Consider the following 17,483-nt stretch of genomic DNA (forward strand, 5'->3'; position numbering starts at 1 on the left):
CCTACATTGCAAACGTGATATTCTTAAAAATTTTCCTCCTACAAGTCAGAGGTAATTTATGATAAATTTGCATGAAAAGATCATATGAAACGAAAGTTTAATGATGACGTGAATATTTTATAAGCGTTCGTTGCATACGGGTGTGATGTCCAACGTAATGTGGTCACTGGGATTAGCCTCAAAAGAATCATCAATGCATACAGATGCTGTTTACGAGGTAATTACGAAAGATACACGCGTAATTCTGACTATATGTTCTGCATAAGTATTAGAGCTAATTGAAAAGCAGGATCATTATTGGTGCTGAAATTAGTGGAATAAAATGTCTACCTAGCAGATGTCAGATGGCTACTAGAAATATGTGCAAATCCTTTGCACGTACATGTGTCGCTTTCAATAATTCCTTTTTATTAGATTTATCTCCGTACATGAGTGGAACACGTTATGTTATTTATGAGATATTTTTTTGTTTTTACTCCATAATTATTTATAAAAACAAACAGATGTTTTTATGCGTGGAAATTTTCATCTGAGTAAGAGAAATTGCATTTAAATATTGTATTACTTGCTATTAAATGACCTATAAGGTTCGGCATGGTAATAACTCATTTTATAATTCCTAACTAATACTAAGAAATATCAATCCATTCCAATGTCCGAAATGTAAACGTAACGTATTAGAAGATGCAGTTTTGTTTTGCTCTTCTACTGGCGATCAAATTCATCTGGAAATGTTACACGTATCTTATTAATGAACTGCCTTAATTATTTTTATACAAATTATTTCATCATAATGACTAATTTCTGGAATGTAGGTTCGGAGCTTTGAAATAGTGTAAATTTTAACGAGCTAAGTTAATTTTTCAAAAAACACAATTGCAATTAATTTATTCACCCACGTGTTTGTCGTTTGTGTTTTGCTGAGTGAACGTGGCGCTCTTAAATGTACCTGGTAAAATTAATAAGCAAAAGATGTAATTGTTTGAAGATTAGTACCGCTTTTTGTGTGACTAACTAAATGGTGATATTATACATCTTGAAAGATCTTTGAACGTGTTCACTATATATTTGTTTATGTACTTACATATACAACAGGTACTTGTCAAAGGAGATTTAGCATTTTGTTTCAATCATACAAAGAAAATATATTTAAAAATGTAAAGAGCAATGATATCTGCGTGTATGTTTCTTTGTGTGAATGTGTGTATCACCTAAGATTTCCCTTTTTAGAGGACCTCTTAGGTGGCCTAAGTGGTTAGTGCATCCGCCTCGGATGCTGGAGGTCGCGGGATTGAACCCCGACCGAATCATATTAAAGATTTTTCAAAATGGCATTAGTTACCTCGCTGGACAATTGCCACATTTCAGATATGAATATGAACTGCACACGTAGTAGCGATATGACTGAAAATGGTTGAAGTTAGTTAATAATCTAAATCACACACACACATACACACACACACACACACACACACACACACACACACACACACACACGAGGCCCTAATATTCCGCCCATAAATCTGCACGACATATTTAACGCCACTCTTGGCAATCCCTTAATAGCATTAATTGAATGACATCGTAGACTGCCATATCAACTACTTGTGATTGATTGATTGCCAATTTCATAAGCTTGGCTTAACGATCAACAAATTTTCCACTCGTGCTGAGACGTGACGACATATAAATTTTGAAAGATCAGCTATGGGAGAACACACTCGTGCTGAGACGTGACGACATATAAATTTTCAAAGATCAGCTATGGGAACACACTCGTGCTGAGACGTGACGACATATAAATTTTCAAAGATCAGCTATGGGAGAACACACTCGTGCTGAGACGTGACGACATATAAATTTTCAAAGATCAGCTATGGGAACACACTCGTGCTGAGACGTGACGACATATACATTTTGAAAGATCAGCTATGGGAGAACACACTCGTGCTGAGACGTGACGACATATACATTTTTAAAGATCAGCTATGGGAACACACTCGTTCTGAGACGTGACGACATATACATTTTGAAAGATCAGCTATGGGAGAACACACTCGTGCTGAGACGTGACGACATATAAATTTTCAAAGATCAGCTATTGGAACACACTTATGCTGAGACGTGACGACATATACATTTTGAAAGATCAGTTATTGGAACACACTGACAAGGAGATATAGCAGTATAGTTTCCATGTAAATGTAATTTTGAAAACACAAATACCATCAAGATCGTTTAAATAAGTTTACCAACCGAATTTGCAAGAACACTGCATTTTATAAGTATCAGTACAGACACACACACACACACACACACACATATTCCAACATCAACCACTCAAAACATTCAGTTCAAGAAAGAAAAAGATAACAACATGAAAATCATTAGAAACATATTGTTTAAGGACAGTACAAACGAGGTCACAGGTCGTTCATGTTATTCTTGCGGGCATTGTGCAATTTGTTAGTAAGTGCGGGACTGCAATTTGTACCACGTGATACGAATGATTTGAAAAGACTGACAATTCCTTGTGTGACCGCTTTTCTTGCATAGAATAACAATAACAACCATTTTCACTTGGATATTTCAATTTGTCAACGTTGAGGCAAGTGCATATTTAACACTGACACACTACGATCTTCACCTGCTCCCGACAATAAAGAGTAGAGGAACCGTTTTGCAATATTTCGGAGATATTTCAATTATCGCAATCACTACATCAAAGCTTTTCACATGATTGTCTTTTTGTATGTTAATCCAGCTTAAACACCCAAGTTGAACTAGTTTCAATACTTTTAACTAATAGAATGTTGCTGAATTACATGAATATATAGTCAAAAATCCATAAATTGTTGAAATACTATCAGATGAGTACGATGCCGGGTCTCTTTTTTTTAACGCTGTCATATGCATGATAATGTTCAATTTAACGCTGTCATATGCATGATAATGTTCAGTAGTGATTACGATAGTGTATGGATTTCGTATTATACGTTTCAGAATGTTGAAATGATGCAAAATTTATGATCTATGTATTGACACTGTTGTCGATTTTTAAGATAGTGGTACAGTGGAACTTAGTTCAATCTTTGCATATAAATGCTAGCTTCACAAGTTATACTTGAAGAAATACGCACGTTGCCGAAACGTGTATTTTTCAGTAAGAAAAATATACACCAGCCGTAACATTAAGTAGAAATTGATACGAAATCGAAAAAATTAGCGTAACACAATCCCATGGATAGCAGATGTTGCGCTGCAAGTTTAAGAGCGTTTATTTGTCATGGCGTTTGAAATTCGTACTTAATAAGTACATATCGTTAATTCAGTCTAGGCAAAAGGACAACATTCAGATCATGTGTAAAATACTTTTGTTTCGACTCATAATAATCGAAAAGAAGGAAGGAAAAACTTTATGTTTAAGAGAGAGAAAAAAGCAGTAAAGGGAGTTATATATATATTTATATATGTATGTATGATGTGTATATATATATATATGCATGATGTATATATATATATATATATGCATGAAGCAGATATATATATATATATATATATATATATATATATATATATATATATATATATATATATATATATATATATATATATATTATATATATATGTGTGTGTGTGTGTGTATGATATATATATATATATATGGATTTTGTTGAAACATCCTGACTCATACATATTGATGAATTGCTGAGCTACCATTCATTTAGAATAAGTGATCGATTGACAAGAACAGATCATATTAGTGTAATTATTAGCATGTCTTCCGCCTGTACCGGGAAATGACTTTATAGAACCAGAGGTGTAAATTGGCCGATTGATTGATTGACTAATAATTAGTGTAGGGTAAATTGTCAATGCATATCTGTATAGTCGACGTATCTTGCACCTTTCTGAGTTATTAAACTAACCTTTTCCCTTCTCTCTCTCTCTTTCTCTCTCTCTCTCTCTCTCTCTCGCTCTCTCTCTCTCTCTCTCTCTCTCTCTCTCTCTCTCTCTCTCTCACACACACACACACACACAAAACGAACTTTGATGTAAAGTGTGACTAAAAGAGTAGGATGACTTTGAACAAGCTAAAGACACAGCACGACAGTGAATTAATTTGTTGTGACTGTAAAAATCTATATTTCAATAAAGTAAAACAACAAAATTCTATTATCACACGATAATACTTTATGCTGTGGAGGGAATATCCAGATGTATTCATGATATAAAATAAAGTAATTAATTGCTTTAGATTTAAGCCAACATTTTACTTATTATAAATATGAACACCATGCTTATTATGAATATAAACTACATTCTTATATATAAATATCATACTTGTTAATAAATATGAACATATACTTCTTATAAATATGAATATCATACTTGTTATAAATATAAATATCATACTTGTTATAAATATAAATATCATACTTTTTAATAAATATGAACATAAACTTGTTATAAATATGAATATCATACTTGTTATAAATATAAATATCATACTTTTTTAAAAATATGAACATAAACTTGTTATAAATATGAATATCATACTTGTTATAAATATGAATATTATACATGTTATCAATATGAATATCATAATTTTTATCAGCATGAATATCATACTTGTTATAAATATAAATATCATACTTGTTATAAATATAAATATCATACTTTTTAATAAATATGAACATAAACTTGTTATAAATATGAATATCATACTTGTTATAAATATAAATATCATACTTTTTAAAAAATATGAACATAAACTTGTTATAAATATGAATAGCATGCTTGTTATAAATATGATTATACATGTTATCAATATGAATATCATAATTTGTATCAATATGAATATCATACTTGTTAAAAATATGAACATAAACTTGTTATAAATATGAATATCATACTTGTTATAAATATGAATAGCATACTTGTTATAAATATGAATAGCATGCTTATTATAAATATGAATATCATACTTGTTAAAAATATGAACATAAACTTGTTATAAATATGAATATCATACTTATTATAAATATGAATAGCATACTTATTATAAATATGAATATCATACTTGTTATAAATATGAATATCATACTTCATACAGATATGAACAATCATATTTTGTTACAAATATGAACATCATAAAATGCAATACATATGATTATCAAATAGTTTATAAACATAATTATTACCAAACATGAAGGAAACATACTTTTCGGAACATTGTAACAGTGATCGTGCGCCAAAACTTCTTTTATAATTAAAATCAAACTCTGAAAGTATTACACACACACACACACACACACACACACACACACACACACATATACATACATACATACATACATACATACATACATACATACATACATACATACATACGTACATAAATACACACACATATATATGTGTGTGTGTGTGCGTGTATCTAGTCCATGCCGCGATGAACGGTAATAAAGAGAGAGAGAGAGAGAGAGAGAGAGAGAGAGACCTAATCTGTTGCATGTATTTTACATACCAGATGAGGGACGATCAGAATATCTCGTGCAATATACCCAGGCAGGCCAATGTAAACCACTACTCCTTTCGTCTGCACCGGGGGAAGAACTTGAGTTGCTTCTGGGTGATGAAAGATTGACACCTTCCTCTTGCCTTTGTGACACGGCAAGTTGTTTGTGAGAATCAGCTGGAGAAAGTTTCGGGCCATTTTGTCTCATTACTGGGGTAAATGCTGAAACAGTAAATCTTGCATTTACTGTCTTGGCACTTTTGGGACCAAAGTCTGGGCTGAGAATCTTTTCGATAGAAAAGTTTGTGAGTGACTGTGGCACGTCTCTTGTTTCATTTTCATCATCAGTTTCATGTTCTGAACTTTTCGATATTTCTTCGTCATCCATTGTCTCTCTTTTCATAGTTAACCGAAGATTGTTTTCAAAGTTCATATTTCAACTTTTCAATATATATTCTGATTCTTTCTGCACTATTCTAAAATAAATCTCAGGGTGTTTTTTTTTCTTCTTACACACCCAGAATTATTTCCAATTTTTTCAGAAATCCTTGACCGTGCTGAAGCTGCTGATTTCAAGTTTGGTTTCCACAAATTTAAAATACCAGGCTTCATTAAAACGATCGCATCAACACTTGTGCATCATAGGCATCATATGTACATTGAAATTAGGCGAAATCAATACATTTAATTACAATATCGTTTGCCTTAAACACGCTGTACACAGTATTCCTTTTTCAACACCAGTTCTGTTCATTATCTACATCACCTATGTTTTCGTGAATTGAACTCATTACGTTTACTAGATAGTTTACGTATTCTATTTTCCTTCCTGAATTTCAATAAACTTAACCAGTGTAGGACCTGCTTCTTAAAATTCTACCATCTGTTTTTATTTCCGAAAGTAGGCGGGGCTGAAATCAAGACAGACGCATGCTATCGACCACTGGGCGTATTTATCGTGTTGCAGGCAGCTCATTGGTTCGCCGAATGAGTTGGCTGCACAACAAGTGAGGGAGCCAATTATATGTCGCCCTTAGATCAATTATCAATCATCTTAGTTGAAGGTGACCCTCGGGGAATTAAGAGTAACCAGTTCGATAAGTAAATCCTAAAACTCTCACGAGAAAGAGAACGTTAAAGTGACAGTAAGTGATTAGCGATCGTTAATTTTCTTAATTAGTCTCATTGATTGCCGAGGATAATTTTCGACCCTATTTGATTGCCCTTTTGGAAGCACTAAATGAATTAGGCAGAATATTAAAAGATGCAAGTTAGAGGACATTTTAAAATAAATAAATTGAAATTTGTAATTTAAAAACGTCTCATTGCTATTAAAATGTTATCGGTTTTGGTTACATCTTGTTCATTTCGAAATACGATCCTTGAAAAATGGAAAAATAAAAAGAAGAATTAAGTAGTACATACCAGTTGTTTTTTTAATTATTTATTAAGAGAAAGATTCGCTTAGATATTAATTATCATCTGTCCAATTTTTTGTACAAACATATCTTAAATTCCCTTATGAAATCAAAGCATACACAATGGTGCCAATCTTGTTTTGGAGAAAACATTTACTACCACAAATCTAATTGAGGCTAAAATATCTAAAATATCATGGTATGTCTTCGAGCATTTAACTGGACATAACGGATATCCTTTTCGTCCGGTACAATGCTCTCTCTCTCTCTCTCTCTCTTTATATATATATATATATATATATATATATATATATATATATATATATATATATATATATATATATATATATATATATATATATATATATATATATATATATATATATATATATATATATATATATATATATATATATATATATTAGCAAAACACCAGCGTACGACAAATATGGTATTCTCATCTAACATTTCATCTACAACGGCGATTTTAATTGCTTTTCTTGTTGCTAAACAATAATTCGCTTATATTGTAAACGAAATGCGAATTTAATTTCATTTGGAAACGTTGCAAATTTGTAACTTGAGAATATGTGTGTGCATACATGTCATGTCTGGACAGTTAATGTTTGTCTTAACAGACAGTTCTGTATATTCGTGAGAGGGATCGCTTGCTTTAAAATAGGAAGTTCACTTGAGGTAGGGATGCAGTGAAACAGTTGAGTTATAAATGACACCTGGATGCGAGAAAATAAAAACACATTATTAGAATACATGGACTGCCACCGATAGCGCATGCAATATGTAATCACATGCCATCAACACAACATGCTATATGCTGGATACATACATTTATTGACATCAACACAGCGTGTCATATGCCGACTACATACAGCATATTTTTTCAATTATTTTTGTAATATTTGATCTTGTGGTAAAGCCATGAGTTACCAAAATAATGGGTTACTTTATTGAAGGTGGGAGTGGGGTGTGCACCGAAGAAAATACATCCGGCATTTGCTCATATAAGGAAAGTGTTCGTTTTCATTACATTTTTTATTACATATGAAACTATTTGATGTTTTACACTATCCGACTGCGAAGTGGTTTTAACAAGGCCGCGGACAGGATTTGTGGGCCCTAGGAAAAGTCTCCAGTAGGCCCCTGTGAATTACATATTGTGACGGCGTTGAAGCCCCGTGACCGTTACCCTGTCTGTGGCCCTGGTTTTTAACATTGTTGACAAGGCATGCGCTAGAGGACACACTGTACTAATAATATGGAAAAATGGGAACCAGCCTGGAAATGGGTAAACATAAAATAGAGTATATGGGTTTGGTTGACCAGGATTGGTTAATAATGTAAGTTATGTTTTTGAGAGCTTATCCTGGTTGTAAGTGAAAAATATAGAGACATTGTTTTATTGATGGAATTTCAGTCCTTTAACAGTCTTGAGTTTGGAACGTTCATTACTAAAAATTAGCACCTGACTCTTTGGTGCGGAATTGAAAGCACATGTTTCAAACACATGCAGGTCCAGAAAATGCCGCGGCTCATATCCTTTCCCCTACACAGAAGCTAACATCCAGGTTTCATCTATACTGACAAATATAGGTTTGATCATGAGCAGTCAAATGTTTTGAGTTTTTGAATTTTTAGTATGGTTTTTTGCATAGGTTTAATGTGGGAACTGAATTAATATGGTGAGTCCTACATGGGACCTAACTTTGTTGACGAGCGAACGGTGGCGAGTCAAATATCTTCAACAAAAATAATGTCCATAACTGAAAGGTAACAGTTTCCATTTAATGTTGTCGTTCATAAAAAGCTAATTTTTCTTTCTACAATTTCGCATCTCGTGGTACCCATAACCGAGCGCCACAGGACACGACGGGACATCTTGTATTTTGACATGTAAAAATACAAAGATATTTATGAAGATGTGAAAATAGAGGAATGTAAAGAAATGTGAAATAATTGACAGATAAATTTCTATATTCACACATATGTATACAAAACCGGTTTTACCTGTATGTACATAAATCTGCATTTTCACTGTAATAAATGTCAGTCACACTGGCATATGAAGCGGATAGCTTGAAAGCTCAAACTGGTAACAAGAGAGTATACCAGATATACAAACAATTAAACTGCAATTGCTAGATGATTATATATGCAAAGTGTAGAGTATGTTTAAGACTAATAACTTTTTGCAGTTTATTTGATTAAAAACTTTCTTGACCGAATTCTCTCTCTCTCTCTCTCTCTCTCTCACACACACACACACACACACACACACACTTTTCTAGTTGTCTTTTAAGATCAACGCTGAATTTTAACTTTATTATTTGCATTTGATATGGATAACAAATTTATTTTAAAGTAATATAAAATGTCTTCGCTTTAGTAAAATTATACTACGTGCATCGGAGTTAAATTGTAGCAATGAGTGACTTTTGATGTTCAATAGACTGGCTTAGTTTATCATATTGCGTTTGTCTAAAATGACAAAAGGATATAGTGAAAATTATCCCAACTTAGAGATCGAAAACAACCCCACAGAACAAGACGGAAACGTTTGGTTGTATGAGCGGCTGTGTCACTGTGTGTATGTGTGTGTGTGTGTGTGTGTGTGTGTGTGAGAGAGAGAGAGAGAGAGAGAGAGAGAGAGAGAGAGAGAGACTTTCGGAGTTTATTGATGTTGTTGTTGCCTTCTGCCTTCAGGTGAAATATTTGGAATCTAATAACTGTTTTAATCAAGAACATTTTTATTAAATGTTATATTTGTATTCCCAGACAAAAATAATTTAAAATCCGTTGGAAGTTTGTTTTTCTACCTCTGAAGATAAGTAAATAGTTCCTGACGTTGATAATGTTATGTAAACTCGTTTCACCTGTAATGACAACTCAGGTGTTTAAGAAACATACAGTATCCTACGGCTTATAAGTCGAGTCCAAATGCAATCTGCACAAACACAGATATGCCGTCGCATAATTCGCTGGTAGCTCATGGTCTGTGTTAGGAGAACTTTGTAGCACGAACAATATAAACCCTGACTTGCTGCCACATTATGCTACAGGGTCTATGCTGTTTACAGTACGACTCGACTTATACGTAAGTACAGTCGGTGATTGATAAACAAATCGTAGTTAAAAGTGCTTCATAAGCATTAGAATGTGTTCGTTGACCGATTAGAAAATATTTTGTCGTCGGATCTGTCTGTAAAGTTATTTTTTTTCTAAATAAAGTTTTTAGATTATCAAAATCGTTCATAAAAATGTGAAATTGTTCTAAAGCCATGTAAAAGATAAGAAAAGTTTTGTTACTAGTTTTGAAATGTTTCAATCTTTACAATTGATGAATATCGTCATGGCTATTTTTGGGGGTTATGCGGGAAGTTTTGGTTTGCACATGAAACCAAGGGTTCATTTCATTAATCTGGGTGCAGAGTTGTAAACTGTATATAAAAATGAAACGGAATCGAAACTTAATGTTCATTTCACCGTACATTTTTGTATTAAAAGCTGGAATTTTATTTTTCAATTAAATCTAAAAGAACAAACATTCAGTAAAAAATTCATGGAATTGGGGATACACACAACAGCACAAAAATACGGAAATAATGATATGTCTATGATGGCAACCATAACATTAACATGGTAGTGTTTTCTTGACATATATTAAGTCTAAATACTATGAAAACGTGAATTATTTTGAATTTGACATCCCAATACTTGCAGTGTATAGGATCAGAATGACGCCCATTTGAAATAATGGCAAGTAAAGCAAATTTGTTTTGTAGGCAAGAATCGAATGATTCAAAACGATTGCCGATCTGCACTCATTCCAACCAATATTTCCGGAGAGAGAGAAAAATTGAAAGATTATAAAAGCATATTACATGAATATACTCTGAACAAAGAACAGACTGATACATGTACGGAAGAGGCGGGCAATGTGTCTGCGATTATTATTATTATTATTATTATTATTATTATTATTATTATTAAGCTGAGTCTGTGTTGAGAAGATCAGTTTTATTTTGATCAAATAATAATGGACGCAAAAATAAAAAAGACCCATAAGTTTCTTCACAAAATCTCTTTATCTTTTCAGATTAAGAATGTAACGTTTGGTATAATATGAGAGCTGGCACCGAATTCCAGTTCCTGATTTCATGACGTGATTGCAATGTTTATCCTATTGCAATGCCTTAATTCATGACGCAAATGCATATACTCTTCCAATTCCTTAAATTCGTGACGAAAATGTAGTGCATAAACTATTCGCATTAATAAATTCATGACGTAAATGTAGTGAATACACTATTTTCATCCCTTATTTCATGACGTTACTGCAGCGCATACACTGTTTTATTTCCTATATTCATGACGTCAAACTTTGTGCATACACTGTTTCAATTCCTTATTTCATGACGTAAATGTAGTGCTTTCACTATTTCATTTCCTAGATTCATGATGTTACTGTAGCGCATACACTATTGTGATTCCTTATTTCATTGCGTAAATGTATTGCATACACTATTTCAGTTCATATATTCATAACGTAAATGAAGTGCATACATTATTTCAGTTTATATATTCATTAAGTTAATGTAGTGCATACACTATTTCAGTTCCTATACTCATAGCGTAAATGTAGTGCATACACTATTTCAATTACTATATTCATAATGTTAATGTAGTGCATACACTATTTCAGTTGCTATATTCATAACGTTAATGTATTGCATACACTATTTCTGTTCATATATTCATAACGTAAATGAAGTGCATACACTATTTCAGTTCCTATATGCATGAAGTTAATGTAGTGCATACACTATTTCAATTACTGTATTCATAACGTTACTGTAGTGCATATGTTCTTTCAGCTTCTTAAATTCGTGATGTAAATGAAGTGCATGCACTATTTCAATTCCTATATTCATAACGTTAATGCAGTGCATATACTCTTCCAATTCCTTAACTTCGTGACGTAAATGAAGTGAATATTCTATTCGAAGTCATTAATTCTTGACATAAATTGTACTTGCACCAGATTACACGATAACTCATATCAACGATTCTGGTAACTTGTTTAAAGTATTTGATTCGTTCAATTTTGTTACCATTTGAGTTTACTACTTGCTATTCAGTCAGATGTCAAATCTTGGGGTGGGGCGGGGTATTGTATTCTAAAACTATGTTTTAGTCACAGTCCAAGGTAAACGACGTTAACAACGTAATGCACATAATGACATTGAAGCATGCACATACCAATATAAAGTCACTTGAAGCTCCGGTTCCGAAATACGTGGCTCTTCTATAATATAGACCAAAGTCATGCCTATAGACATCACGTCTAAGCGCATGTCTACTTTTAAGTTCACATAACTATTCATCTATCTACACACCAGGGTACACAAAAATATGCAAATTTGGCCACAGCTGTCATCACCTGTGTATATCGGTTACGCCACACGATGAAGACTTGTATATAACATGTAGGCGTGAATTTTATTCTCTATTACCATAAGTAACATGACAACACAAAGACACCACTATAAATGACGTGACGTTTCCTGGATGTTTAGTTTTCGATACGAATATAGTTGTGGTGGGAATAGAGACGGAGTAAGCATACGGTTTACCTCGATTTCTTGCAGTTATAATAAACGATAAATACAAATGCATCCCGGAAAGAAGACGAGGTGACATCTTTTCCTCTTCTATAATTTGATTTCAGAGTCTTTGCTTACATAAATAATCTCATGTCAAATTTGGAAGGTTGAATTTCATTTAGTGCCTGTAACAGAGATCTTGTCTTGAAGATCGCGACAAATTCCGGATTCAGAGTTATTCTGATATACGGTTAGGTTGAATTTGGGAAGTGGGTGAAATCTGATATTATTTGGGTGTTTTAGTGCTATACATGCTGTCAATGTATTAAATTGAATGACTTCTCCATTTCATAATAATTTTTTTAATAAATAATCATATTTTTTTAATTTCATTCAAAGAAACATATCTAATCAAACAATGATTTGCATACATAACATGAGAAATCAAGACGATACAAGAAACTATTGAACGGAAACAAAATCTATATAGGCAATACAGGCATGAAGAAAAACACTATATAGGTAATACAGGCATGAAGAAAATCATTACATAGGCAATACAGGTATGAAGAAAAACACTATAAAGGCAATACAAGTATGAAGACAAACATTGCATAGGCAATACAGGCATGAAAATATAGGCAATACAGGCATGAAGAAAAACGTTATATAGGCAATACAAGCATGAAAAAAAACATTATATAGGCAACACATGTATAAATAGAAACGCTATATAAACACTATACGCACAAGAACAAACACTATAAAGGCAATACACGTATGAAGAAAAACAACTTTATAGGCACAATAGGCACGAGGAAGAAACACTATATTTTTTGGCAACATATGCACTAAGGAAACACTATATAAGCACGAAGGAAACCACTATATAGACACTATAAGCACGAGGAAGAAACACTATAAAGGCACAAGGAAAAACACTATTTGTCGGCACTATGGGCACTACAAAAGGCACTATATAGGCAGGAGGGAAAGCACTATATCGGCCCTTTAGGCACGAGGAAAATATCACGGGACCTGCACTATTGGCACGAGGAGAAATTGCCATACAGGCAATATAAGGACGAGGAAAAAATCACTATATAGTTATTACAGGCATAAGGAATAAGTGATACAAAAACGAATCCTCTTTGGCGAAAGCATTTTTATTTGAATTTACACAAAAAATACCGATAACCTTTTATTACACAACGGAAAAATAGAAGGAAGCATTTTGTTCCAAACTCGAGAACAAAAACGGTAACTACGAAAGAAAATAAAAGATTAACGTTTCTATCTTGACTTAATTTCAAGCACAAGTTAGTATTCTATCCACACACGTTCTGCCAATGAACTCTTCATTTGAAGAACTATAATATAAAGAGCAATGCCGTGTAATTAATCGATGAACTTGTTCCAAACAGTCTATGCTTTCTTTTCTGTAATTTTACTGAAGGTTTTTTGAACAGAGCATGAAAAATTTGACAGACTTCATTTTTTACAAAATATGCAGCTGTTACACGCCATGTTAGTTTTCCGAAACTATTGCTGTAAGAGATCTTATCATTCAAAAAACAATTTACAAGTTCTCATTGAGTGTCAGTCCACCAATGAACCCGAAAAACAAATGTTTGTTTAACATGGTGTTCCATAGGAAGTGAACAAGACGCAAACACGCTTTTAATTAAATATACGAAATATTGGTTGTAACAGGACTTGAACGGTCTGATGCAACCATCCTTAGAAGAGACATTTTTCGTACTGAACGGATTTGTTTCAAAGAGTTTATATATATATATATATATATATATATATATATATATATATATATATATATATATATATATATATATATATATATATATATATATATATATATATATATATATATATAAATGAGACAATTATTTGAACAAACTTTTACAACTAATGCATACATTTCTTGTAACGGGGAATAAAGTTACATGTGTTGGTTCTTAAATCCCATGCCCACTCTCACCCCACCCACCCAACAACATTTTCTCAATGATACGGAGCAATAATCAACAAGGGAAGTTCCCTTTTTGTAAGTTGTCTGATGTATGTATTTCCTATGATTACATGTTAGTTTCGATTTACAGACAATAAACGAGATCATAAAGCAATTTCTGTCTCTGGCTCTCACTCTCCGCCTGTCTGTCTGTCTGAATTATTATTATCATTATTATTATTAATGTACTCTCTCTCTCTCTCTCTCTCTCTCTCTCTCTAAATGATATGACTGAAAAATTGTTAAAGCTACGTTGAACATCCAAATCACACACTCTCCATTTAAGCATTGTCAAGGTGACACTTTGTAATGTAAACAAAAAGCAGTAAATGAGAAGCAGCTAGGAAGCAAAATTATTGGACTAGAGATAAGAAAGAAGATGGGATATTACTGTTTCAATTGCTATTTCCATTATATGGAAGCATATAGATCATACCCAAAAAATCGTATCAGTTTTTTTTATGTCATGTTTTCATGCTTAATCTATGTCTTTGAGTAAAAGCAAGTTACGAAAAGCTCTGAGCACGATGTTATAATTGGTTTAATATTGCCATGGTATCGGTTTCTTTTCCCTCTGCAAAATAGGCACCGTTTATGATGCATCTCACTAATTTTCTATTACCGTAGAATTCCTGGTTTGTTCAGAAACAAATCACACTTCTAAGTGAACATATTCGACTAAATATATTTCATCAAATGCATGGCATCTTTACCATTGTCAAATATTCAACAATTATCGATAACTATGGTAAATGGGTAAACATAGGGACCCCCAGTGGATGAACAAAGTCAACGTTTGTCTCGGAAATTGTGTTTGCATTCAGGCGGGTGTATTTGGTAAAACCAATTTGTAATTCTCCAGGAAATGCACGTACATATATCAGTACTAATAAAGGATGATGGATTTTAGGGTTACGATGCCGAAGACGAACGAATTCGGCAGGTGCTCACACCAATTAAAAACCGGAATATCAGGGATATAAATATAAAACAAATTAATCCGTCAAAAAGAAGCGAAGATACGGTATAAACGACGTATGGTGCACGTAAGTGAAGGTACTTTCTGATTGATTCATTTGTTAGTAGGCAAACCTAAGTAATAATTACATTTCAAAGAAATTTTCGATATTCGGTGGTATTGGAGACATCAACGTGACAGTAGATGAGTAAGATTGTTTTTTTATTCCTTTGTAACTATATTTTGTTTCAGCGGTGACTCAATGGTTATCATGCAAGACTAAGCGATCTGGTCCTGATTTTATAAAGCGTAACAACTTTGAGTTTAAACTCTATTCAAAAGTTTGCTTTATGATTATTTTTAAACTGCCCAAGATAATCATTTTGAAACTTCTTAGTAAGTTACTTGTCGTCAACATACTGGCCTTAAATTCGACTCAATATATGTTTTACAAAGCGGCAAAATTGGACGTAAATACGCACTCAACCTCATAAAGTGTTACGATAATCTGGTTAGAAAGTGCTGGTTTGGAAACGTACACTACCGGTTGGCCGCCCTGATTTGTTTCTGGATATGGTGTTTAATCTAATTGCGTTTGACAAATATAATGCTATATGTGTTGGTGTGCAGTTGAAATGTTTGTAACTATATCACATACCAAATTAAACATTTTTATAGATAAAACAGTACAGTACAAACTATGCACGAGCTGTTCCGTAAATTTAAAATGAAAATGCTGCAGTGATCGACACTAAAATAAACTGTTCACTGTCGAGAAGAAAATCACTGAAAAGAAGTAGCAATGTTCTCCATGTTCTACAATCATCATCGTTATCTTAGTCATCATCGGCCTTAAGGTCCACCTCGTCGTAGTCCTAATTATCGTCATCATCATCGGCATCAGCACTATCATCATTTCCTTTCATCAAATATTCCCATCCTCCTCAACTTATAACCATTTTCCTCCAAAGGCGAGTGTATTAAACACATGTGCATTTATCGTATTGATTAAAAGGTGGTTTGTTTTTAATTTAGGCACGTTATTAAAGTCATTTTGCACACTCATTAGGCAAACCGAGCCATCATGTAAATTGTATTTTGTACGCATTTATCACAGTACTATATTAGATATTTTGTATATAACTACCATCTTTACTCGCGTTTAAGTCAGATCCAACTGCCAATGGCACAGTATCGTATTTGCAGTCGGATTATGGATTATGGATCTAGGCATCCACATATTCTTTTTTTTTCGTATGAGTAATCAGTGCAAGCAGCATCAAAAACTGATCTACTGGCGCTTGATGCGACGGCAGATCAGGGTCTATGTTGTTTTGCTTTAGGATTTGATCTATTAGTGAGTACGTACGGTCGGGTTTAATGATGTTTCTCCAGTTTCTGGATAGGGTGTAAAATGTGGTCATTTAGCTGGGGTGGTCTGACCACGGTATATCAATTCTCTGACCCAGGGTCATAAGTTTGGAATAGCTTTTCACAAATACGAGTCGAACTTGAGCAGTAGAGAAAATTAAATTTAACCAAAAAGAAAAAAAGAAAAAAAAATGCAAACGCCTTTGGAAACTCAAAAATATATATTGTATTGAAGATTATTCAAACATTTTATTTTAAAATTGTCTAACGTACTATTATCGATGTAGCAGGAATATTTTTTATATTTCCAACTCTACGGAACAAGAAAGAAACAGATAATTAATAAGGAAAAGTGGGGGGAAAATTGAAATTAAGATGATGCAAATAAGTCCACGAGACGGACAAAACGAACGAGAACTAGAGGAATTTAGGATACAAAATGTGACCTTTGACCTGATGTGTATGTTACACAACAAGATGTTAGTAATGGATTATTGGTATAAGATTAACATCAAATTAGAATTAAAAACATATTTAGTCATGAGAAAAAACAACCTCACATACA

The 17,483-nt window shown here is 33.0% G+C and overlaps 1 protein-coding gene across 1 annotated transcript in view; it reads right to left on the reverse strand.

Moving 5' to 3' along the window:
- The window catches only part of LOC149791451 (homeobox protein engrailed-2a-like), an 11,888-nt gene extending 5,543 nt beyond the window's left edge, over positions 1 to 6,345 (reverse strand). The window contains exon 1 of the mRNA XM_089969990.1: positions 5,531 to 6,345. Coding sequence (XP_089826116.1) covers positions 5,531 to 5,954 — 424 coding nt within the window. The 5' untranslated portion in view covers positions 5,955 to 6,345. The remainder of the gene's footprint in view (positions 1 to 5,530) is intronic.
- Between the last annotated feature and the right edge of the window lie 11,138 nt (positions 6,346 to 17,483).

Source organism: Sinohyriopsis cumingii, chromosome 9, assembly GCF_028554795.1.
Source record: "Sinohyriopsis cumingii isolate HCF-2022 chromosome 9, ASM2855479v2, whole genome shotgun sequence".
NCBI classification, from domain to species: domain Eukaryota; kingdom Metazoa; phylum Mollusca; class Bivalvia; order Unionida; family Unionidae; genus Sinohyriopsis; species Sinohyriopsis cumingii.